The sequence below is a fragment of the Vespula vulgaris genome, chromosome 8 (assembly GCF_905475345.1).
Source record: "Vespula vulgaris chromosome 8, iyVesVulg1.1, whole genome shotgun sequence".
NCBI lineage: Eukaryota > Metazoa > Arthropoda > Insecta > Hymenoptera > Vespidae > Vespula > Vespula vulgaris.
In genome coordinates, this window is record NC_066593.1 from 3,635,940 (window position 1) to 3,662,375 (window position 26,436).

Below are 26,436 nucleotides of genomic sequence, written 5' to 3' on the forward strand. Positions count from 1 at the left end.
AAGAAAATTGGACAATTGAACGTTTACAGAAAAACGATACTTGGAAATTAAAGTTTTTCAAAATAATAATAATAATAATAATAATAATTGATATCGAATAAATTCAAATTAAATATTAAATGAAAATAATATTTACTGAATTTCGAATTATAACAGAAAATATTTTGTTCTTATGCCTAGCAAACTTATATAGAGCAAAGCCTTTATTAAATCATAATATATACTTGATTTATATAATTCCTTGTAAGAGTGTAGATTGAATATCAAAATGTAAATGTTATTAGCAATAATATGTATAGTAAGACTCATGAACATCATGTTCTTGCACGAGGTCTCCAAATTTCTATTCCTTCGGTACCAGATACAGCAAGGACATCGTTCAAATAATCTATCTGTAAAACAATGAAAATAAATTATATTATTTGCTTAAATACGCACTTCTATATACATACACTAGCTATCTCTCCATAGCCACAAGTTAGAGTGGTAAGATTTTGAGGTGGATCAGTTGGACTTGAAATTCTCACAGTTTTGTCCATGGAACTTGTAATCACACATCCAGGAGTAAAATGAACACCGGTTATTCCTTTCTTATGTTCAGTATCGTAACATTTTATAGGCTCGAACTCTCTCTTTAAATCTAACACATGTAATTTCGCGTTGCTATCGCCAACATATACCAAATCTTTTTGCATAGACATACTCATAGGGAATGATTCTTTCGAGATCTAAAACAGATCACTGCATGCATCTCTAGAAGATAATGCTATAATGAAGATATAAAAGGAATTGAGAAGAGAAATATTACTGTGACTGTTTTCATAATTTTTCCAGCTCTTTGATCCCATATTGAAACTGTTTTATCTTCACTGGCAGATAAAATATAATTTGAACTCATTGCGAGTCGAATGACGGCTCTCTGATGCGGTTGATATCTTGCTATAGGACTATATCCTGACCTTGAATCAAATACCAATACTGTTTTGCAGAATGAACCTGTAGCGAAGAGAGCTAAGTCTGGGCATGAAGCTATGCAAAGCAGAGCACCTGTAACGATCCTACAAAAAATGAAAAATATTTGCTTAAATATTTAATAGATTAAAAATAAAATATATGTTTTCACAATCTCGATTGGCAGAGCGAGCGAGAGCATCCCAATGTTTTAAATACATGTTTTATTTCTTTTGGGACTTTGTAGTTAAAGAAATTTATGATATAGAGCCTGTAGAAAAAGTTTCCATAATACCATAATTCCATATTGGAGTATTTTATCATGTAACTATTTTATGAAAAAGAATCTCATGCCTTCCTCGCTCAGCCTTTCCATTATGAGAGCAGTAGAAATGACCAGCTTGGTTGTCATATACATCTTATAAGTTTTGAAGTGGACAAGGCCAGTAGGAGTGAGGGTCCAAGCCTTGACATTTTGATCCCAACTACAGCTATAGACCATATTATCTATGGCTGTTAAATCCCATATCCATCCATTATGAGCAAAATCTATACAAGTACGTTGCACATGATCACTTTCCTCAATGGGAAGGCTCCAACACACTAAAGATCGATCCCTTGCTCCCGATATACAAATTTTTCCATCCTTTGTATAAAGAAATTATATAATTACTTATTACTTATGACACTATTTATATAATTGCATACAAAAAAATGTAATTTTATTTATTACTAACATGCATTAATAGCAGGCCATCTATAGTACTGTATTGCACATTGGTAAGAGATAACTTCTCCATTGAATTTTCGTTTTTCCATAATGAAGTTTGTTTCTCAATCGCTACACACGATAACTTCCAAAACAGTTCATCGTCCTCAGCTGAAATTACATATGTCACTTTGACAAACAGTATTATAAATTTTTAAGGATTTGGCACATATTATTAATCTGTAAACAGAATCGAATAGAGAATAAACATAAAATATTTATAATGCAATATTCTTGTAAGAATAGTTCAATGTGCAAAATTACAAAGTCGTTGGTTAATTAAAATTACAGAAAAAAAAAAAACATGATTTACAATAATATTAGAAGCAACCAGTTAATAAAATTTTAATAAATACGGATTTGTTATATATAAGCATGTCGTAAATTATTTTTTTTTTAATGATTTTTATCTTATTATATTAAAAGCTGCAATAGTTAACATTGTTAATTTTTTTATTTTATAGAGTAATAGATGGTGTTTTATTTATTTACAGAATGATTTTGGTCGTGCAAGGCACAAGGTGCTATCAATTTGAGCTAACCAGGAGGCAAAATCGGATAACCAGTATTTGGAAATATTTGGCTAATTCTCATTTTCCAGAATGAATTATCGTTCAGTATTTGGTAAAACTGTTTACAAACTAAACTCAAATTGTGCATCAATGTTTCCGCATCTAGGAATGAGCAGACGTGTAGAAATATCTAAAAAACAAACAAAAAAAAAAAAGAATAAATAAAAGTTAATAACGAAACATACACATACACTGATATATTTATTGTAATATTTGTCAAACCTCTATTGGAAGATGCAATAATGAAATGGATTGTTCTTTGTCAGATTGATCATCTTCGTTCTGTTCAAGGCTTGCTTCTTCATCGCACATCTTAACGTGGAATGTCTAAGTCAATCGTTATTTTAAACAAATCTTATACGAACATATTCAATATTTTATATATATTTATACAAAGTATTTTCGAATAAAAGAGATCATCAAAAAAAAAAGTATGCAGATCTTTTTAACACTCGTAGTATTGTTATTACTTGTGTTCTCTATACACCTTTTCACCTTCTATAGGTGCGCATGACTCATTCAATCATAGCATAACGCTTTCTTTTGAGTTTGTGAAACTTAAAGCAGGGCTGACAACTTACAATATTAAAAAATTCAAATTACGAAACGAACATAACTTTTACTTCTAATAATATTTATTATTTTAGTATTGATTAATGAAAAAATAATAAACGTATAAGGTTAGATGGTATCATTGAATTTTTTTTTATTTCGATAAAATTTTATTTATTAAAAAAAAAAAAAAAAAAAAGAAAGAATAAAGAAATAAGAGAATAAAATAAAATAAAATAAAACAATAAGAAAAAAAATAATCACATAGGCGTAAGCTAATTTATTAATAAAAATAATTAAAACCATAATATTGTCATAAAATTATATTTCAAATAAACAATATTCTAAATTTAATAACACGATATATAAATTCTTCTAATTCTTGTAAACATTAGCCTAAACATTTCACATACATGTCTAATCGTCGACGATTAAATAAATCTAATGTAAACGACATTAATTTTATGGGGTTTACGACTTTATGCGTTTATGTCTGTTGCATAAAATATTTATGTGTTTGCCTGGATGATGTACAGAATGACACGTTAATTAAGCGCGCTAAATATTGAATTATTTGAATTTGTCGATTACATTTAAACTCTGCGCATATAAACTATGTCACTATAAACACGTCGCGAATTTCTTTCTTTTAATACATTAACAATATCATTGTTCAATATTTTTTTATCATATATTTTAGTTACTTTAATTTTTTTATTGTCTTTATTTGTTTGATACGTCTAGACATAAAATATAAAAATGATAAATAATTTGAGACTTTGATAGAAGGAGAGCATGAATGCATATATATATGTGTCTGTGTATGTATTAATTATTAAAACAAAAACGTGTGTTTTTTCTTTATGTTTGGAAAAAATTAGTGAAATTGATTAAAACAAATGAAATAATTGCTCCACTTGCAGAACCTGCCTGCATAATAATGCCAACATAAAAAAGAATATTTTCTTTTTGTATCTGTCTAAATATTGATATAATAACAAGTTTTACATAAGAAATGAATCCTATAAGAATAGTCCATGATATCAATATAATTATTACACCCATTTTAGATTCTTTTAGTGGTACAAAAGGAGACATCAGTGCTATATATGTAACATAACTACAAAGTATAAATATTATTGTAGATAAAGCATGAATAATATTTAAATTTGATGATATAATCCAAAATGTTATAAAACATGCAATTGGATTTGCAAATTGTGTTAAAGTAACAGATAATTGATACGTTATATTTCCATATGGTAAAGAAGAATATGATTGTATGCTTGGTAAAAATCCATTACCAAAGAAACAAAGCAAACTCATTAAAATAAGTAAGTACAATTTTTGATAAAATGACATTTTGTAATCTGTTTTAAGACATCTTGCTTTTTTTCTTTTGTCATTTGATAAATAATGTTTATCTGTCTGGTCATTTTCTAAATATAAATTATTGGAAGTAGAAATAGATTTATCATTAATATTATGATGTGTAACTTGTATCTTATCCTGGCTATTTTTATTCTCTTCATAATTCTTTTTGATATCTTTAAATGAAGAATATTGTAATATAATGAATGCAATAAGAGATAGGAGTAAAACAAGAAAGATAAATAAAAAGTAATATAATGGAGTGAATCTCAAGTCAGGGATTATTTCTTTTGATGTAATGGTACTGTTTGTGACATAGTTTTTATTTCCTCCGATATTTTGAATCAATGCAACTAAACTTGGTAACACACCGCTTAATCCTTCTCCAATAAAATATGATATCATATATGTTTCATTAAAATTACGAAGATAAGGCATAAATAGAACAGAACTGAAACATCCAACAAGTGCCGTAAAAAATGTTAAAACAAATAAAGCTAAACTATATTCTGAATTTGATATAACAACAGTTTTGTTATAAAAAAATATTAAAAGTGCCATAGAAATATTTCCTATAGTAAGAATTCCTAATATAAATAAAAATTCATTTATTTTAAATTGCATTTGTTGTAAAAGCATATATATAATTGGTCCCACATTTGCCATTTGTATTACTATTACTATATAAGTTGGTAAAGCTGAACCTTCAGGAGAATAATGAACAAGTATTGGTAATTGAACAAAAATTCCATTAACACCTATCCAAGCAGATATACCAAACAAAACGACGAGTAAATGCATAATGCCGGATCTATTTTTTAAATATCCTTTGAGGTTAATCGTTGCCATTTTGATGAATTTCTATGAATATGTAGAAATCTTGGCCCAATTTGGATGCAAGTTATCCTTTGTTTGCGATTAACAATGCCTACACAGATTAATTATAAATAATGTATCAATGAAAAAAGAATCTATAGTTAATATTGCAAAATAATTTCATATGTAAAAGGACATGTATTTGTTTTTTAAAATATTACCGCGACGTCTTTGATTTCTTAATTTGTGTGTTTAATATATATAAAAAAATATTTATATAAATGCAATATATAGAAGTCACTATATTGTATTCAAAATATCTCATAGAATAATTACTTACTGAATTTCACTTGATTGATCGTATGCAAGCAAATAAAATGGTTAAATGAGTTCATTTCCATAGTTTGATCAACTTAATCATTTAGATTTATCAGATAAAACCGGTTTTATCTGACAGACATACGAGTCACATAGCAAAAATTTGAATATGATAATGTTATCCCTAAGTCAACATTAATTTTACTCGAGATATGCTATAGAGAATCTTTAAATATTTCATAGATAATTTTATATTCTGTATTTCATGTAGATAACGTACAAGGCCAGCTGTACACATCTACTAAAATAAAAAAAAATTTTGCACATGAATATATTATTTATTTATTTTAAATAATTGTCACTATATGATCTGAATCATGTCTATTTACTTAACCGACTAGCTGCACTTGACAGGCATTTATTGTTGTTTTCTTTTTCAAATCTGAAAGATATTGTAAGTAGTTGTAATAGTTGATTAAGTACTACTAGTAGAAATATCACATAAAGCGTGAAAACTATTTATATAATTTTAAGAAGTGTTAATGCATAGCATCACAGGGTGAATACGAATGAAAGATTTTCACATGATTAACTAACACAAATGTTATTATTGCACCTATCAGAGAACCAATTTGTGTAGCAACTCCAGTATAATATAAACCTCTACCTGGGTCTGGTCTGAATAAAGTGGTAATACCCATTTTTATAAATCCTATTAAACCATTAACTAATATCCATGAAACTACAACTAACATTTCACCTATCCATGTATGCTGTAAAGGTGGATTAGGTGATTTCACAGCTAAAAATAAAACAAAACAGGATAGAATAATAACTAATCCCATAAGTCCACTAAGAAGACTGATTTTTGGAGACTTTATAATAAAACCTAAACACATTGCTAATGGACCAGCCATTGAAGCTAACGTTACTGTTAAGTGATAACCTACATTTCCATAAGGTAAACAAGAATAAGACTGAATACTAGGAAGAGTACCATGACCAAGAAAACAAGCAAGTGCCATCATAGTTAACAAATAATAATATATATGTTTGGACATTGTCCAGCCTGAATTTGTTTTGTAACTTGGTGGAGCTTTAGTATCTGTTGGCAGTGTTTCCATGCTTGATGGAAGTTTAACTCTTTCGCCAATAGCCACTGGCAATTTATTTAAGCCAAGAAAAGAGAGGAAACTCAAAAATAATAACGCACAGATGAAAATAAAAAATGTCTGTGTAGAAAAACTGGGATCTGGATAGAAAGGTTCAAACTTTAAATCAGATGATCCTGCTTTAGTAACATTTTTACATTCAGGATTTCCGCCAACACCCTGAATCAAAGCTACAATACTAGGTATAAAACCACTAAGACCTTCTCCTACAAGATAGGACACCAGATAAATTTCACGATAATTCCTCATATAAGGCATGAAAAGAACAGAACTCGTACATCCAACAATAGCTGTTACAAACATCAGAGACAGAAGACTCGTTGAATGTACATTTCCAAATATTACTGATGTTTTGTTATAAAGGAAGGCCAATATAAAAGTAGATAGTACAGCTGCTATTAACATTCCATATATGATTAGTTTATCATATGCCCATGCAGTATACCTGAAATGGAATCATTAACATTTATCAGATAAAAAATATTATTGTAAAATCCTTATATAACCTTATTTAATTTTAAATATGCTTACTTAATATATAACGTATATAGAATTGGCCCCAAGTTAGCAAACTGTACCAGCATTACCATATGGGCTGGTAAATTCCATCCTTCTGGTGCATTATTTATCAAAAGGGGTAATTGCACATAAATACCATTTATACCGATCCATGCACCAATACCAAAAAATAAAACAAGAATGTCAACCACTATTCTTCTATTACTTAATTTTTTGGTTAACATCTTGCAACTTCTTAAAAAGTAAAATCAAAATTTGGTTAAAATCTCATCACCCTTTTAATCAAGCAGTATCATCTTTTTAATAATTAACAACTTGGAAACTCACTTATATTTCGTCCAGCGTACAAACGATTCTTCGAAATTTTTTATAAAAGATAATTCACTGATGTCGTATTATGTTCTTAATGATTTAAATAATGTTTCGATTGAATCACTGATATTCCTTTTATAATATGAAATTATAATATTGAATTTTCAGAACAATCTTCCGTTCTTCGGAAAATATAGTAAAGTATATACGAATAATTCGTTGACAAAACGTTGACAAATAAAATACATATCGCTTAATATAATTTAATATAAATAAATACTTTGATTTCAAATAATACGTTTTACGAATCTTCGATATTCAATATAAACATTATAAATCTTCGAACGAAGTAAAATAACTTTTCTTTAATGAGAATTTAATTGAAATTTATTATAACCTCAACGTCACTCACCGCACACTACAAAGTCTATGACACGACTGCCACGAGCCACTACTCGCGTGTACTTACAATATTCTGCGCATGCGCGCCCCACCATCAATTCCCACCGTATCCATAATGGCGGATATTGAAAGGAGATACGGTTTGTTTTTTAGAAATTAATCGAAATAAATATACGAGTATCAAGCCTGACGTATCTTGAATTAAATTTTTTATAAGACAATGTAATACTTATGACAAAGGAGATTAAAGAACAAAAATACAGTTGAATATAGCAAGAATTTTATAAAAGACGAGGCAGACTCACAGATGGTTTAAGTACATTAGTATATGTCTCAAAACTGTTGAGAGAGTGTGTTGGTATGTACGGATTTTACAGCGCAACACACGAAAAAAGGTAGCAAAGGTGCTATACATAGTGCTTAAAAGTACGAACATACATCTTAATTGAAAAGAGTTCTGGTAACGATAGGCTGTAAAGAAATGGTAGAGAATATAATAGAGATAGAAGCTTCCTCGTACTGAGTTTGAATATCGTCGTCGTTCGTTGTTTTCTTATATTATGTTCTTATGAATATTAATCATCGTTATAATAATTCAATCGATATTTTCATGTTTTTAAACAATTGTTAATAAGCTTTGCGTTAGACTTGTTTACTGTAATTATATCGTATTAATTTTGTACAAGATAGATCATTATTAGTTGCCACGTTAAAATCATCATACTCTTTCTCTCTATATCGATTTTATAATCTTTATTGCGCTTTATCGGCGCGGTATATAGACAGATATAAATTTTTGTTTAATGTTCTTTTATTTAATAAAAGGAAAAAAGCAAAACGAACGACAACGTTATCACTTGGGGAACGACGGTGTACACGTTTACAAAGATCATTCTCGTAGATTTAGGAAATTCCTGAGAATTTACTGAAAAAGAGGGCAATATAAGTATATTTTGTATAAAGAAAAAAGATGCTTCAGAAATGTGAGTATAAGTAAATACGAACGACAAAGCTTTTTTAAAATCTTCAAGTGTTGTAGGAAAAATTTAGGAAATCTCTCCTATATTTTGTCGAGTTTCTGTAGGTTGTTTAGTTCTTTAACGTGCGAATACTTCATCAGTCCTTTATCATCATATTTCCAAAAAAAAACTTGATTCTCATCTAGCGGAGATTAATTCGAATCTTCAATATTGTTTCAAGGAGTCTTCGATCGCGTATCTATATCATTGTTACGTTTAACTATTGTTTGTTTTACTAGCAAAAAAAAATTTTGTGTTCATATCTGAAACTAAAAAAAAAAAAAAGAAAAAGAAAAATTTGAAATTATATTATATATTTGTAGCTACTGTTGCAGCTTCCTCTATTAAAAATTATCTATTAAATATCTACCGAAATTTATTAAAGAGAAATTGTTATATTATTCATATCATTTATATTAATATTTTTCGTATGACTTTTACTCAAACAGTTACATCTAAATAAAAAACTTTGCATTGTTAATACGATAGACAGTTATTTTTCATGTAAATTAATTGATACTTTTTACGACGGTAATTGAAGATAATGTTAAGGAAATGAATACGTTTGTAGTGTCATTATATACGAACAACATTCTACAAGGTTATCTATTTTCAAAAAAAAATATGGAAAGAAAGATTCCTTGACTCAAACATGAAGATTATCCAACGAAGCATCGCAATATTATCTTTCTTTTATCTTTTCTTTCAACTTCCTTAACATTTCCATTACATCAAAACTTTTCTCTCTCTCTCTCTCTCTCTCTCTCTCTCTCTCTCCCTCTCTCTCTCTCTCTTTTTCTCTTTCTTTCACCCTTCTAATTTGTCTGTAATAAACGTATATACAAAGTGTACACGCTCCGATAATTCAGAGAAGGATGCGTTTGGTACAATATATATATATGTATATATTATATCCTAACCGAGATCTGTAACGATTACAATTGGATTGGACCATGTTTGAAAGTACCGATACAGAGAACATTGAAAAAGGAGAATTTTTTTTTTGGACGAAATCGAACTTTTATTGTCAACGATTCGTTTCGCTCGTGGTGATAACAAGAGAGAGATTTTACAAACGAAACAATCTGGTCGCTCTCAGAAATGATTGTTTTGAGAAAGAAGAAAAGAAAGAAGAAAGAAAAAATAAAAATAAAAAAAAAAGAAGGAAAACATTATTAAATGTTAAAAGTTAATTAGCACGATAGAAATTTTTTTCTTGTTAAATTGGTATGCGATAGTAGTAGTGCTAGTTCTTTTCCGTGACGGTACGTTCAAACGATTTCGGTGAGGTGAATATATTTCATGGATATTTCATGGATTGATAAATGCTAAACACCCAACGCGGGGTTTTAGTCACATGAAATACGACGATTTAACATGGTCCTGTATTTTTCTATAGAGAACATAGAACATACGTGTAAAACATATTTGTTGGCGGAAGATGACATTGTATCATTGATCGTATGTGTTATTTCTATGCTGCGATGGTTTGTTATTACTCATATATTCATTCTGTTGACGGTAGATAATATATACATACACGAACTTAAGTACGTAACACGTCGTTCGCACATGTACGAGTATATATGTATATGTATGTATATGTATGTGTGTGGGTGAGTGGAGAGGTAGAGAAGGATGTTAAGTTTGATTGTATCATGTGTATCAGAGACGTTTAAAAAGAAACGGTGTTTTATTTTTTTGTTCGTTTGCTGTTTTTTTTTGTTTTTTTTTTGGACTTTTCTCCTTTTTTTCTTTTTTTTTGTCTTTCTTTACTTTTTTTTTTTCTTTTTAATAATACGAACAGAACGCGATAGAAGAGGATGAGAAAGATTATTAACGGGGCGCGATTAGAAATGTTATACATTTTGCCACAGATTAGAAAAAGATCGTTTTGGAAAGCCATTTTTTTTGTCTTTTTCTTTTTTCTTTTTTTTTTTTCTTTTAGGATCCGAAAGAAGAATCTAGAAGAAAGTATTAAGTTAGAAAAGTCGTCGAGGATACAGAGAAGAAAATTGAGAATTTATTCGTCCGCGTATATACATTTAAACACGAAATAGAATGGTAAATAGTGTGGCTTCGACATAGAAATTCGCTTTTGATTGAGCGAAACAACGGAGTACGGGTTGGACACATCAAATGCATTTTGCTTTGCGTCGTTCACCGCAGACGAGATCAAATTTTGATTAGACACGCCAAACGGTTTCCGTCGTTCGACTACGCACGAGCAAATCAGAGAGAAGGAAAATCACACATATGTATGTATTATCGCGAGCATCAAATGTGTTACGCGCTCGCATCGCTTAATCGAATCGCATTTCGAGATTTGCTTTAATATTTAGAACATTTCTAGAATATACTCATGGGAGTGAGGGAGGGTGGTTGAGATTGGGTTAGAAGGTGACATATAGCAAAATTAGGTAACGAACATGCGACACAAGACACAAGGATAGCATTTAATAATAATCTCGTTGAAATTGTTCTTTCTTTTTTTCTTTCTTTCTTCCTTATTTTTTTTTCTTTCTTTCTTTCTTTTACGCATGGTCACGCGATAGAGAAATGTGCGAGCTTTCGAAAAATAAGTTCTTCGTATTTTTTCTTCTTTTCTCTTTTATTTTGTTTTTTTTCTGTGTTTTTTTTAGTTTTTTTTTCTCTGTTTTTTTTCTTTCTTTTTTTTCGTTTTTTCTTTTTTTTTCTTTTTTTTCTTTTTTTTTGTTCCATTTAAATACTTCGATCGCGTACGATAGGTTAATGGCCATGAGATCGATTATCTCGAAATCTCTTTTTCCATTTTTTTATTTTTTCATCGAAAAGAAACATGTGTGATAACATGTTATCCTGTCGTGTGTGTTTCATACATATGTGCAACTACTTTTCGGAACCAATGTCGATTAATAATAATAATAATAATAATAATAATAATAATAATAATAATAATAATAATAATAATAATAATAATAATAATAATAATAATAATAATAATAATAATAATAATAATAATAATAATAATAATAATAATAATAATAATAATAATAATAATAATAAATAATAAATAATAATAATAATAAACGGATCGCATTGGAATTATAATTTTGATGGCGTACGTTTTTGATGATCCTTCTCGTTTACCCTGATCGAAAGTTCAATTTTCTGTATTTATTATTTTCTTATTTCCTTATAATTCAACGTTCTTCGTTTTTTCGTTTCCCTATGATCGTACATTTGATACTGTTCTCTTTTTAGCGTTTAATCCATCCCAAACGTATACAACGGTATATATAAGTACAACGTATGTATGTATTAATAAGTGTTTCATATAATATAATATTACTTTGACAATTGTGTTCTTTTGTTGTCCTCGCACAGCGACATACGTACGTACATACATACACAATAGGTGAAAAAAGTCTTTAGAGGAAAATAGGTTACTTTTTTTTCATCTTTAGTAAATTGACAAGTAGATAGAGTTGTATCTTGTGTATATGTAGCGTGTAAACACGGGGAGGCGCTTTTACTTTATTCTACGTTCTGTTGCTGCTGCTGCTGCTGCTGCTGCTGGCGCGTTTCCCTCTTTTTGTTTTCTTTTTTTTCTCTTTTTTTTTTTTCTTTAATTCTACTACGTGTTTCACATTGTGTAACTCCGAACATACAATTCGATCATCCGATCTTTATCTCATAAAATCATAAATTCTCGTGAATCTTTAACTTTTTCTTTCGACAACTCTTGAACTCTTATTCAAGATCGATACGAGTTCATTCGATCGTTTTCATATCACATATATATATATATATATATATATATATATATATATATATGTATACGTAGACGACTCGAAAATATCTCATTGCTTTTTTCAAAGAGGATCTCCACGTCTAGCAGCCATCTTTGCAGCCCTAGTGGCTAAAGCACCCAAGGAACAAACTAATCCCGTAAGAGTTTCCCACAAAGTGGTTCTACGTCGCTTATGAGCTGTTTGTCCGACGTAACCCAAATAATAAGCTTGATAAAGATCGGTTCCACGATCGGATGTACTGTCCGAACGACCGATGCTCGATCTCTTTGGCTGTTGAATGATACTACGTCGGTGTTCATCGGTACGATCGACGCTCTGCCTTGGCGATTCGCTGTTATTCCTTAACTGAGACTGATGTTCAACCTCGTAAAGATGTTGCTGCAATTGGACGTTACTCAATCGACGATCCATCATTCGTACAAGATTCTGATGAACCCGGCGATCATTTTCTTGAATGACCGGTAACTGACGTCTACAGCCACCACTCGCCGTTTCATTAGCGAGATCCACTTGTCAGGCGTATTCGGTATCAGTGGATGTTGATCTCTCGAGATGAGCTTGATGGCTGGTATGCCGTGTTTGACTCTGTTGTTGCTGTTGTTGTTGATGTTGTTGCTGTTGTTGTTGTTGTTGTTGTTGATGTTGTTGTTGTTGAGCTTGTGCAAAAGCGAGACTCTTCTGATAGCTAAAGAGTTGTCTTTCGAGGCTATAGTTTTCAGCTTGTAGAGATGCTATCTCGCGTCTCATTTGTTGATTGTGAATACGGCAGACGTCGTCGTATTTGTGATAAGTCGCTTGAAAGAGCAAGTGGCTCTCGTTCCATTCCAATCTAATCCTTAATTGTTTCTTATCCGTAAGGAATGGACAGTGATTGTCCTTGATCTCGTTCGTGTCTAAATTCGTTTCCATAATGATACCTTCGTCAACGGATTCTTGAGCGTAATAACGGCTGAAGGGTGCACCTGGTAGACCGATTGCAACCGTATCAGGTTCATCGCCTCTTAATAAATAAGCTGACCAATTTACGTATCTGGAAAAATAGGAGAACGTATGTTTTGATAAGTTAAAAAATAAACGAGAACCTTTTGCTTGATACATAAATAGAAACGTATGAAATCAAATTTACCTCAGATGATTTCGTGGTACATGATTGATATCTTTATAGATCAGGTGGAGTCTAACCGTTTCCGAATGAAGATCAGCTCGTACAACCCAAGCTTGCTTGTCACGATCGTAGCAAGGAGTAGGAGACAAAGCAGGTGGACCAAGAGCTTGTACAGCTACCTCGCAGATCGTTCTTGCTTCGACCATTTCAAGAGAGACTCGAAGAACGCCTTTGTGAGCGATTTCTGACCATCTAACTCTTGGATGCCATCCAAAACCGTAACCTTCAGCATTTGAGAGATCTTCTATTTGGCCAGAGTCGATTCTACGATCACCTTCGCCCAATGCCACGCTGTATCTTACTCTGCACCGATGATCGAATCCCGTGAGTCTCATCAAATAAACGCTCACGCGATTTTCCTGACCCCGGCAACCCTCTGCTTCTTTATTCCCATAAGGATAGATAACGACGCTCCAATCAAAACCACCAAATGTAAAGCAATCGGTCTCAAGTTTATTCGACTTTGGTTGACCCGTCGAGAAGACTCCGGTTGGCATTCTAACTTCTGTCATGTATACCGTACGTACGTTCGCCATTGACAATTCCAACTGAAATTCGCCATTCGTGTCAGCAAAGTTGCGAGTGTAAAGGTCTGATACTGGTATATAGTTGCGATTTCCCTGGGCTGGTAATTCGTACGTGAATTTAACTCGTTTCCCTGAGAAACCCTCGTTCATCGAGAAGTGTTCCCGGTTCAACAGAGTGAACGTAAAGTCGACGTAAACCCGAAGATTTCGTGATGCACCTCGCCATACTAGATATACGCCTAATACCTGAGACAAGAGAACAAGTTAGAAATTATTTGTCCGATCAAATTTGTATAGTATATGTTTTTGAGGATGATTACAAATTGTCTATCCGATCGAATTTATCTAGAATATGTTTTAGAATGAGAGAATGTTACACTGGAAGTAAAGAATGTTATGACGCAAGCTTGTGAGAGTGTATTGGTGAATAAAACAATATCCAAATATGGTAATACGGAATATAAATTTTTATATTTAATAAGGGAAGTGATAAAAGAGTAGTTAATTTGCAAGTAGGTAGATACTCGACGAAGAATATAAAGATAAGCAAAATTTTTGTAGGTCATTGCACATTCTACGACGCAGTGTCGCGACTCTATACGGTGTTACGAAAGGAATTTGAAAACTTGCTTTTGTATTTTGGACATGTTTTTTATATCCATATTTTGAACTTATTTCATATATGAACATATTTCTCATTATCATCACACCATTAATCAATTATTATTTTATTAAATTATATATTATTTCTATAGAATTTTGTTTCAAATATAACATTTAATATACTGATCATATGTATTTACCTTGTCTCCCCGTGAAAAGGCTACTGCCCATCTTTGGAAACCACAAACGAGTTCCTTGCTGGTAACGTCTCTTTCTGGATCGCGTACGACACTTCGGGTGACGACAAATGAAAAAACCCGTGTGCCGCTGCGATCTGGCAGTTGCACGAATCTGTAAAGTAGAGCCATCACCGCATCTCGATGATTCCACTTTGAGTAACTCCTTCAAGGTTATCGCAGAAAATATTACTGTGTTTTTTTTTGCTGTAACAAAAAGAATATAGCATACAGAATCTATTTTTAATACCGAAAATGTTTCTTTTTCTTTTCTTTTCTTTAATTCTATCTCTCTCTCTTTCTCTCTCTTTCTTTTAAAACGCGAATAACACGTATAATAAATGTAACTCCTGATGAACGTATCCTTCAAAGTAGTCAATGTAAAAATGATCTAAATCTTGAATACGAAGGACGAATGCTTTTATACGGAAGATATGTTCTTTCATTCATGTGGATATAAATGAAACGAGAAATAAAAAAGAAGGAAAAAAAGGAAACAAGAAAAAGTAAATTATATGAATGACCTTTGAAAGCATCTATTTCCAGTGCGAAATATCGTGGAATACTTGAAATGTAAGGACTGCTTAACAAAGTTCAAATTCACTTTAAAAGCTCCCTCCTATCCCACCCACACCTCTTCGCTCCTCAGAGATTTAATCCGATTTCATTTTGAAAAGTATTCCCACGTTTCGCGGACTACCCCTTTGTGGTATTAATTGCCACGTATTGCGAAGGATTATTTTTGGTTCGAATAATAAAAGCGATATATCTACATACAGCCTTTATCTTTCAGATTTCTCTACGTTTCCAAATCTCCAAGACATTTATATAATTTTAGAATTGAAATGAAATGTCGAATAGAAAGCGTTTATATACATAAATACATACACACATACATACATACATACATACACACGCACACACATATATATCGTTTGAACGATACATGCGTTCGTTTCGAATCGATTAGAGCTATCTGTCACTTATCATTGACCTTCAGACGACGTCACATGGGTTAATGAACAAAATTACAGTAATTTTAGAAAAATGTAAATAATAAAAAAGGATATATATATATACATATAGATAAAAAAATTGTTAACATTAAAATTGATCAGTAAAATTTTACTTTTATTGGACTCTCTTTCTCTCTCTTTCTCTTTTTTCTCTTTTTGTCTCTGTTTCTCTTTGTCTCTCTCTCTGTCTATCTTTTTGTTTCTTTTTGGAATACAGTTAAAAAATAGGTTAGTAGTTTCGGTTATGTTTTAATGATCGAAGAAATTCTTTGTAGTACAGATACCGATGTGTTTTTAAATGTTTTAGAAAATGGCGCGATCTATGGGTATGCGCAAAGAGAAAAAGGATAGCCAGCCTGAAATATTTCGGGAGAAGATTCTTTATCGAGAATGGGCTCGTCGTTTTACTACGATAGAGAAATATGATAAGGCCATTACTTATTTTCAAAAAGCAATAAAATCGGCCGTCGACGATAAAGATGTAAGGTTGCTTCTTGGTCTTTGTAAAGCTCAGTTCAATTTTTGCAGATACAGTATCGCTGTTGATACTGCTGAGAAATGCATGGAATTAGGTATAACTCACATACATATATATCTATAAGGAATATATTTATATATAAAATTATAATTATGAATAAAAAAAAATATATAAATATATACATATACATAGAAATTATATATCTAGATATGAGACACATATAATATTGGTAGTAATAATAATTATGAGAAAAAAAATTACTTGCTTATCATGAATACTTTGCAGATCCTAATAATTATAAGGTACAAGAAATGAGAGTGGGTACGCTTTATCGAATAGGCGAATTTTGCTATAGTTTGATTCATGCTTACAATGGTTTCCGACAACGTAGGATGCCCTTCGAATTGTGCATCTATCAAGCCAATGAAGCAATAGAAACTTGTGTCGGTCGGAACACTGTACCAGACGCTCTGAAACGTCTTTTACCGTGGATCAAAAAGTTGCAAGAGTATCGCGAAGTATTGATCGAGAGTCTTACAGTGGAATCAGACGAATTCGAAGGTAAGAGGAGCTACAAGAATGAAAGACTTTAATCTGAATTCTAAATTTACATATTCGATTTTACCAATTCAAGTCATCATTTGAATCTTTTTGTTGTTCATATTTTCATTTTTTCTTTTTTTTTTTTTAAATAAAAGGTCAAAGATATTATGTAATTATTAAATTAGTTATATAATTATTGGGTTGGTTAATAAGTGATGCAGAAATTTTCAATGAAAAATATTAATATTTCACACAACAGGTTTAATATATTTTATTGAAAATTTCAACATTACTACAGAAATTTACTAATTTCGATTAGATTACTATAGATTTACTATAGCAAAACAAATACTACATATATATTATGTATATAAATATATATATATAATATATAATATGATATTGTTTATTTACATATAAAATATTAAAAATTTCGATATACAATGCAAAGAAATAAAAGATCAAAATCTCGATATGATAATATTAAGCGTCAAAAAATGAATAAGCAAGAAACCAAGTTGATGGACTATAAATAATCGACTTATCGACGATGATTAGGAATTGATGAGGATCAATCAAAGTTCAAGGTGAACGATCCAGTTGCTAAAGAAGAAATGTACAAGACAAAGATACAAAATATGCTATACAAGATTTATTTAAATCGTGTAGCTATTGACAAAGAGTTTCGTGAAGGATTGCTCGAAGACAAACAAACTTTAGAATCACCAAACAAAGATTCGTCGAGGACCTTGCAACTTTTGATACAGGAAAGCTTACAAAGGACGAAGTTACGTTTGAATATCACGCGAATGACTTCGCCAATGTATTTAATGTTCTTCGCTAGAAACGCAAGAACGATTGGTCACAAAATGATGATTAAAAATGAGAAGAGAATAAAGAGATATAATATCATCATACTTGCAGATTTTTTATTACGAACCTTACATGCCATGAGAATGCAAAGAGATTATACTCTATTTTTCAGGTATAACTGTTTTAACAAAATTTTAATTTCTTTCTAATGTATATATATATTTTTTTCTTTTTATTTTTAAGATTACATTTTTTTTTTATTTCGTATATTTTATTTTTTGTTATAAAACACGGTTTATTAAAGATCATATTTGGACGAAAATTATATATAATTTTGTTATTAATTACGTTTCGTCTAAAATTCTATTCTTTCATTTTTTAAGAACTCTCCAAATTCGTTTTTCAATTTCTTCAGTATATTTTTTTTTATACTTAATCTTATTTTATTCCAAAAAAGAAATCATTCGAACTATCGTTTATTTTTTTTTTTAAATTATGTATACATATACATACATATATATATATATATATATATATATATATATATATATATTCAAGTACATTATTTATTTCTTTTTTGGAGGAGTAAAATATTATTTAAAATATTATTCCACATATTGCTATTTCTTGATTGACTATTGAAACTTTAAAGCAAGTACGTACACATCTGGTAATCAGTATGATTTTATTTGTTCAGTCTTGTCACTTTGTACGTGAGACACGACCGATACGATAAAGATGCAGTGTTACGTCAGACATGATCGATAAGAATTCAAATGATTAAGTTTGATGGAACATCTTGCATATTGTTCCAGAACAATTGAGAAATACTCAATGAAATACAATAGATCCCCGTATAACACGGTTTCGTATAATATAGATTCATATAACATGACACCAAAAGTGTGAATTGTGTTCCTACAATGTAGTAAAAAAGGGTTCATATAACACAGTAAAAAAGGGTTCGTATAATAAGATACGCAGTAAATATATATTTGATGACTATCGACTAACTTTTCAATCATATCGAAAAGATTGCAGTCAAGTATTTAAAAAGAAAAAAGGAGAAAAGAAAAAATCATTAATATATAATTTACAATTGTTTAATCTTTTAATAATTTCAGTATTAGAAAAAATTAACTTCTTTTTTTTTCGATCATAACTTCCGGTTATAAAGAAAAAGTTTAAGAATAACTAGAAATTAGAAATTATTTATAATAAAGTTACAACTTTTATAATATATATATATATATATATATATATATATATATATATATATAATTTTGAATCTATATATTATATATCTATAATCCATATCTGTCTAACTTATGTACCTCTTATAGACAGTAAACTTATTTCCCGTGTTATACGGTATTCTCCAAGGAGTACAATTAAAATAAAATTACTTTTATCACATATTTTTCCTCATTGATCAACTTCCTCCTACGCTATTTTAGATACGTCGAACGTATAAAAGACAAATTCGATTCCTACTCGAACAACATGTTCCCGTTAAAGCAGAAATGTCTGAATACTCTTTATAAAATGATAGCGTGGGCATATATTGAAACTAGAGATTTGATGCGTCTAAATGACGAAGAAACGAAGTTGAGATATCTGAAGCGTCATTTACGAGTAGGCACAACAAAATTACCACGTGAAAGAGAAGTAGCGTGGGTCAAGATTTGTACACAGAAACATTCTCTTAAAACGTTTCGCCGACGATTGTCTGTAGCGTCGGAACCCTTGGAATTAACTTGGCTATTTCACGATTTTTCTAAATTTCTCATCGAGATTTTTCGTTTCGATCTTGCACGATATTATGCTAAGAAGGCACGTGACTCTGCTGTCGAAGCTAAGAGCGAACAATGGATATTAAATGCCACTCATATGACGATGTTAATCGAGATCTGTCAAAACAATCGAAACGAAGCGAAGGAGGCTGCTGCTATGGCGATAGCCAGTGCTAAAAAGCTTGGCATCGATTATCTGGTAATATACGTATACATACGTATTAACATTATTTTTCTCGTTTGAATCTTTTTCATTTGATAAGTGTTAAGTATGTAATTGTACATTGTTAATGAAAAGTTTTTAAATCAATAGGTAGATTTTTACTATCGTGCTCTTAATATTATCGACGAGGTCGATTTTGAAAGATTGATGATAACCACGGATGGTATAGCCACTAGACAACGGCTTATACTCGAATTGATGCCAGAGGAATTGAAGAACGACGTGGATTTTCTTTTTCGTAGTATGGAAGTAGTACCAGCGAAACGGAGGCTTTCTGTAATGCCTGGTTGTAAGCCAATCGACCGTAAGTTCAAGTTACCCTGTAGACGGAATACGATATTGCCGTGTCCTCCGAAGGATCCTGAAAAGAAAGCGACGCAAGCTTTGCTTGCTCAATACGCTCCGGTGAAGAAGAGACCTGGTTTCATCGATTTAGAAAATTACGAATGAGCCTCGGCATCACTTGGCAAGAGATATATACACTGTGATATACTAAAATTGGATTTTGGTGCTATGTATCTATACGAAACTCTCCTATTGTTCGCTTGTTTGCTTTCAACTGTTCTGATTCTTCGAGTTTCTCATATATGTATAGGTATATATATATGTGTTTGTTGTGCGTGTGTCGCGTGCGCGTGTGTGTATATATATATATATACATACATACACTTATATATATATAGTCTGACTTTATTCTGTAAAGGTCACATGATATATATATATATATTTGTAAATAAAGTGTTTGTGAGAAAAGTGCCTATCAAGAGAAAATGATTTTTTTTATTAATCTATTAATCGAAAGAATGAGTTAAATAATAAATAAATCATTTGCGTTGCTCATTAAACATAACTTATTCTAATGAAAATATGATATTGCATAATAAAAACATTATTATAAAGGGTTACCTTATAATAAGTTACGAAGTTCGACGTAGGTGGACATTAAAATTCTTCATTTTCTAATTCATTTAATCGAAATAGATTTTGTAGATTAACATACGTAATTCATTCGCCAATTGAAAAATTTTCCTGCTAATAAACGGATTAAACAAAAGACTTTCTCTAACGTTTAAGATTATTTTATCGATGACGAAAACGTTTCTAGGTTGTGTCTAAGGTTTAAGCTTGTTAATCTTCACTTCTAACTTGTATCTAGCATGAAAGTTCTCTTTCTCTCAACGTGATAACGGAAATTTAAGATGACGTCGACGTTGATACGAAGTGACTCGAAAGCGAGATCCGCAACTATACTGACTAACAATGAGATTAAAGACGAATTTGGTAACATCGAGGAAACAAGAAAGGCGGTCGAACGCGCAGTTAATCGTGCACGTAATATGAAAAAAACAAATTCTACAGCCACGAATTCAATAGGAAACGATCGACGATTTGCTCAGGCATTACATTACGAAGCTGATCAATTATATCAAAAGTATGTAATAATGCTTATCGTATTTTTAAAAGTTATATTACGTTGTGTCGATGTATCAACGTTAAAAAAAAAAAAAAAGGAAAAGTACATGACAGTGTAGGATGAAAATACCAAGTAAATATTTTCTCAAAGTTATAAGCATGATAATAATAATTTGATTTTTATCCTATTTAGAGCGATGTTCCTCTAACTTTATTTTTTTTAGCTCGCGGTATACTGTTACACCGTATGGGATATTACATCACACTCGTATAATAGATATTTTCCATTCCAATAAAAAAACATTTCAATTAATCGATATTACCATTCATGGAAATGTTCGTAATGATACCCGTATCTCATCGGTGTTTTAAATGATATAATGAAATGTTATCAGATAAAGCAAATGAATTAATGTTGTGCGAACAACATATTGAAACGATTTAAAAATCAAATTAATGAAATAATTGATGATTATAATTACAGAGGAGATTATGAGACTGCATTAGTGTTGTACCATAGAGCCGCAAAAGTTTGCCCTCACGATAGTAGTCACAGTACAGCGGCAAGACGAACGGCAACTATGATAAGCTCATGGCAAAATCCACCGAAACGTTTGAGAAAGTTCCTGTCAAAAACGAAACCTGAATCAGAACTGACGATCGCACTTTGCCCTGAAGTGGCTGCCATTAAAGCTGCTAATGTACTTAGAGAATCTCCAGATTTCTCGTCCGTGAACGAAGTCCTCAGGTAATATCTGCAAGCTTTGCCTTTCTGCGTATTCATCAACGTAACTATCTCGTTTAATATTCTCTCTTATGCTTATCACAAATGGAGACAAATATTTCAAATAAAAAAATAAATAATACGGCAATTTTCAATATTTAATATATCGAAATAAAAAGTAAAAGAAAAAGAGAAGTGAAAGAACATTGGCGAGTAAGCAAAGACGATTTTGTGAAATATATTTTTCAAGATATAGTAATATGTAGTACGTGAAATATTGAATTGCTATTTACTATAAATTACTATAACGAATAGTATATTATTGGTATTAGTAAAGAAATAATATTAATAATTAGTAAAAAACATCGACATGTTGTTTATTATAAATATGAGATATTGAAATGTTTTTTCTTATTGTTCATCTTTTATTACTCCTTTCAAGCAATAAAAAGTTTTTATATGGACGCGTTTACTGTCATGAGAATCACTAATGAATAATTTTTATGAAACTGACTATATTTATTGCAAAGAATAAACGAACTTTATAATAATAGAATGGAAACTTATTGAAAAAAAAACAAAAAAAAACAAAAAACAAAAAGAATAAGAAGAGAATAGAAAATTAATTTTAAAGTTAACTACTTTCGTATTTTTTCAATCTCTTAAATCTCATAAATTTTCTAAGAAGTATCGAGGATAATGAGATTCATGTCGAACGTAACAGTAAATATCCTTTGTGAATATTCTTTTTAAGATATTTATCGAAGGTATCAGATGGTGCATAATAATCTATGCAACGACGGATTGACAGTAAACGCGTTAATATTTCATTGCTATAAGTTATAAACTTTGATCGTGTATCTGTATAGTTGTACACATAAAACTACGATAAAGTACAATTCTTACGAAAGGACTTTAAATAAATCAGAAGATTATCCTTTCTATTTAGTTACTTCGACGAGCACAAAAATCTTTGGAATAGATCATCAACGACATCGAGTTTCTCAAAGTTACATCTAACGCGATCAAACGCTATGCTAAATCGATTGAGGAACGTAGCTGATACGACATTGAAGAAATTAGAAATGGCATTTCATTCAGGCAACGTGAAAGCATCTTTTCAATACGCGAAAGAATTATTGGCGGTTTCCTCAGGAATTGGAGAGCCTAAAAAATACGAAGTTGAAGCTCATCGTTACTTGGCCTTGACCCACGTAATGCTTGGTAGACACGATAGAGCTGTGAACAATGTCGCTAAAATGGTATACCTAGCGAAAATAAGTAACGATTCGGTTTTAATTTCGCAATCGCTTTTAACCTTGGGCAAGGTACATTTAAGTTTCGATCATTTGGAAGCCGCAGCTCGTGCCTGGGAACATTTATCGAAAAATCTGAAGGAACCGATTTTACGTGCTTGGATTCATCATGAGATTGGCCGATGTTATTTGGAAACTGGAAAATTTGTGAAAGCTTTTAATATGGGCAACCAAACCTTGGAAATCGCTGAAGATATCGGCTCGAATAAATGGATCCTTCACGGTAAACTCCTTAAAGCTCAGACCTTGGTGAAACTTGGTAGATTTGCTGAGGCCTTGGAGGAATTGAGGATTTGCGCTAGGATCAGCGAGGAGGAAGGTGACACGCCGACGCTCTCTTACATTCAAAATCTTATCACCGATTTGACACGTCTCTTAAGAAGAATTACCTTTGGTTCGGAGGTGCAGGAGGAGGAGGAGGAGAAGGGAGAAGAAGAAGAGCAAGAAGAGGAGGAAGAGGACGAAGAGGAAGAAGAAATATCTAGAGACAGTTTAACGGTGGAAAATGAGACGTTTTCTTTATGTTCCTCATCTCGAAAATTGGAAGAAGAAGAAGAGGAAGAAGAAGAGGAAGAAGAAGTGGAAGAAGAAGAAGAGGAAGAAGAAGAAGAAGAAGAAGAAGAAGAACAAGGACAAGAACAAGAAGAACAAGAACAAGAAGAAAGCGAGAAAATAATCGCAAGTTCTACATCCACGACATTTCGAAGCGGGAAGAACGATCGATCGGATCTTGAAAATACTTCGATTGCTGGGATAAAACTGACGAATAGTACGACATCCTTGAAGAGTGAGCTAACCAATGCTACCTATGTTATCGATAAAAAGTCTAAGCATAACAAAGTGGAAATGAAAAGGAAGAAGAGTGGAAAGGATAACGTAAAGGAATCGTCAAAGAAATGTACTTTTGATAATGAAGACTTTCAGATGGACGGTCGCTATATGCTGAAAGAGGTCGATAAAATGGAGTTAAAGGTGGGGCCCGAGTCGATCGATGAATCCGGTCAGATGCTTCGAAAAAAGAAGAGAAAAGAGGAAGGAAAAGTAGTTGAAGAGGAAATAACGGAGGACCCAGAGAAAATGATAGAGATCATTCGTGTCGCTTTGTCCATGTCGAAAGAGGAAGTTCGCTCCATCGAGAAAATCCAAAAAAAAATCGTTCAAGAGCCAACCTCAACGACAATGACAACGACGACAACGACAGCGACAACGACAACGACAACGACGACTACAACGACGATGGCTACAACGACGACGACGAGGACGAGGACGACGATCGATAAAACGGATTCGGAATTTCGGCGTAGGAACTCTCGCGAGGATGGAAGGAGAAATGATGTCGGTGATTCGATTACAAGAGGAAGGATGCGCAGTGACTTAACTGGTCGTTCCTCTCTTAGAAACAAACGTTAATGTCCGCCACGAGGAAACGATTATTTGACAAAAAGATTTTATAAACTTCACAAAATCATCATTACTTCCAAATTCATATTTCAATCTCCTCTTTTTTCTTCCTTTTTTTTTCTCCTCGATTAAATGAGATAAATATTGTTTAAATAAACTTTTATCGAACAATCATATTACATTTCCAAATTCATTTTTCAATTCGACTTCATACATTTTTTCTTTTAATTTTACAACCTTTTTTTTTTATTTTCCTTATCGAAAATAAATATAATATAATAGACGTGTGTCCTGTATTCATAATAATTATAAATTATTATTTATATAAATGTAATAATTTAATATACATATATATATATATATATTATCTAAAATGCCATTATCAATGTGATTACTTATTATTCCAAAGCCTAATCCACCACACGAGTTAAACCCCGAACGATATTCTTCCATTGACGATTCCAATCGCACTAATTGCACCGTCATTGTCACCGATTAAATTCCACATCAAGCGTCCCCGAATTTACGAAGGTTTGCGATCTCGCAGATGATATATCCTCATTGGTACGCCTATAGCGTGTCGATTGTGATAAATTAAGCAGTGAGTCGTACGAATTAATCGAGCGAATAGAATCGATTTATTTATTTGTTCGAACAATTATTTTTTATTTACATGTATCTACGTGTATTATAAATATCAATAATTTAATTATTCGGAAGAATGCAAATATTTTCTGTAGTTTCTTTTGTTCTTCTTTTTTTCTCTTTTCCTTTTTTTTTCTTCTTTCATTTTCTTGTTAATTATCGAGAAAAAATTAAGATAATTGAACAAATACTAATCGTACGTATTTAATCATGTAGAAAATTCTATCGAATGGTAAATTTAGCGTAGGAATTTTTTGAGGCACGGTGAAATGCGTTTCCTAGGAAAAATGAAATCGGCTAAAATGAAATGAATATTCAGTTCTCTCTCTCTACGGTTGCACGATGAATCGTAATCCAAAGTGAAAATTGTACGAGTGCCAGAGAGATTTTTATTTTTCAAAAAATTTATCTTTGCCTTTCACACGTGAACCTGTGATACGATCGGAACGTATAATATTATCTCTTGTGTAAAACATATTGACGCACAATCTTTTCAAGTTTTTCTGTTTACCCTTTTTCTAAAGAAAACAAAAAAAAAAAGACAAAAAACCTATGTAATTAAACGTTTGAAAATGTTTCACGAGCTTTATGTCCAACGATGAATTACTTATTGACGAAATAATACGATGAAATTAATACGTTGGTCCTTTATGAATTCATTTTTTTTCTCTTGTCTAAGAAAAAATAAATGAATTATATATCGTGAAATTTTCATAGCATTTTTATTAATTATAGTTATATCTATATGCTATGTTATAAGTTTTATCACGCTGTACTATAGTAAACTACAATTAAATATTATTATTATTATTACGTTTACTATTTTTTTAACTACTTATGTTACTATTATTTTAAACTGTATGGTAATGTAATTTATATTTAATTACCCTTCAGATATAAAATAGCAATTGATTTTATGACGAAAGAAAGAAACGAAGCTTGAATAAAATATGACAGATGTATATATTGTATA

The 26,436-nt window shown here is 31.2% G+C and overlaps 6 protein-coding genes across 6 annotated transcripts in view; 2 read left to right on the forward strand and 4 right to left on the reverse strand.

Moving 5' to 3' along the window:
- Positions 1 to 102: 102 nt before the first annotated feature.
- LOC127065772 (F-box/WD repeat-containing protein 9-like) lies at positions 103 to 2,902 on the reverse strand. Its single transcript, XM_050998601.1, has 7 exons — positions 2,515 to 2,902; positions 2,263 to 2,422; positions 1,689 to 1,831; positions 1,368 to 1,597; positions 809 to 1,058; positions 453 to 728; positions 103 to 392 (listed from the first exon to the last, which is right to left on the reverse strand). Exons 1-7 carry the CDS (start codon positions 2,602 to 2,604, stop codon positions 315 to 317), a joined length of 1,227 nt encoding a protein of 408 aa, XP_050854558.1. The 5' UTR covers positions 2,605 to 2,902; the 3' UTR covers positions 103 to 314.
- Positions 2,903 to 3,151: 249 nt separating this feature from the next.
- Positions 3,152 to 5,072, reverse strand: LOC127065770 (solute carrier family 52, riboflavin transporter, member 3-A-like). Its single transcript, XM_050998599.1, has one exon. The coding sequence runs from the start codon at positions 5,062 to 5,064 to the stop codon at positions 3,706 to 3,708; it is 1,359 nt and encodes a 452-aa protein (XP_050854556.1). The 5' UTR covers positions 5,065 to 5,072; the 3' UTR covers positions 3,152 to 3,705.
- An 816-nt stretch (positions 5,073 to 5,888) lies between these two features.
- Positions 5,889 to 7,805, reverse strand: LOC127065771 (solute carrier family 52, riboflavin transporter, member 3-A-like). The gene is made up of 3 exons (XM_050998600.1): positions 7,368 to 7,805; positions 7,053 to 7,274; positions 5,889 to 6,966 (listed from the first exon to the last, which is right to left on the reverse strand). Exons 2-3 carry the CDS (start codon positions 7,262 to 7,264, stop codon positions 5,889 to 5,891), a joined length of 1,290 nt encoding a protein of 429 aa, XP_050854557.1. The 5' UTR covers positions 7,265 to 7,274; positions 7,368 to 7,805.
- A 4,518-nt stretch (positions 7,806 to 12,323) lies between these two features.
- LOC127065768 (uncharacterized) overlaps positions 12,324 to 26,436 on the reverse strand; it is an 82,750-nt gene continuing 68,637 nt past the window's right edge. The window contains exons 3-5 of the mRNA XM_050998597.1: positions 15,063 to 15,305; positions 13,694 to 14,505; positions 12,324 to 13,597 (exon numbers count right to left, since the gene is read on the reverse strand). Coding sequence (XP_050854554.1) covers positions 13,081 to 13,597; positions 13,694 to 14,505; positions 15,063 to 15,230 — 1,497 coding nt within the window. The 5' untranslated portion in view covers positions 15,231 to 15,305 and the 3' untranslated portion in view covers positions 12,324 to 13,080. The remainder of the gene's footprint in view (positions 13,598 to 13,693; positions 14,506 to 15,062; positions 15,306 to 26,436) is intronic.
- LOC127065796 (uncharacterized) lies at positions 19,584 to 20,578 on the forward strand (the record flags this gene model as incomplete). The annotated part of the gene is made up of 2 exons (XM_050998651.1): positions 19,584 to 19,940; positions 20,055 to 20,578. Coding segments are annotated over 2 exons (717 nt in total), but the record flags the coding sequence as incomplete, so codon positions are not given.
- The window catches only part of LOC127065797 (outer dynein arm-docking complex subunit 4-like), a 30,309-nt gene continuing 25,036 nt past the window's right edge, over positions 21,164 to 26,436 (forward strand). Inside the window, exons 1-3 of the mRNA XM_050998653.1 lie at positions 21,164 to 21,396; positions 21,862 to 22,125; positions 23,051 to 23,819. Coding sequence (XP_050854610.1) covers positions 21,164 to 21,396; positions 21,862 to 22,125; positions 23,051 to 23,819 — 1,266 coding nt within the window. The remainder of the gene's footprint in view (positions 21,397 to 21,861; positions 22,126 to 23,050; positions 23,820 to 26,436) is intronic.

Excerpts from the sequence above, each read along its gene's own strand:
- LOC127065772 (XM_050998601.1), bottom strand. The coding sequence starts at position 2,604 with ATGTGCGATGAAGAAGCAAGCCTTGAACAGAACGAAGATGATCAATCT. Across the intron at positions 1,598-1,688 it reads ATGGCCTGCTATTAATGCAT|GATGGAAAAATTTGTATATC; the intron begins GTTAGTAATAAA and ends CTTTATACAAAG. Across the intron at positions 393-452 it reads GCTATGGAGAGATAGCTAGT|ATAGATTATTTGAACGATGT; the intron begins GTATGTATATAG and ends ATTGTTTTACAG.
- LOC127065770 (XM_050998599.1), bottom strand. The coding sequence starts at position 5,064 with ATGGCAACGATTAACCTCAAAGGATATTTAAAAAATAGATCCGGCATT.
- LOC127065771 (XM_050998600.1), bottom strand. The coding sequence starts at position 7,264 with ATGTTAACCAAAAAATTAAGTAATAGAAGAATAGTGGTTGACATTCTT. Across the intron at positions 6,967-7,052 it reads CTATATACGTTATATATTAA|GTATACTGCATGGGCATATG; the intron begins GTAAGCATATTT and ends ATTCCATTTCAG.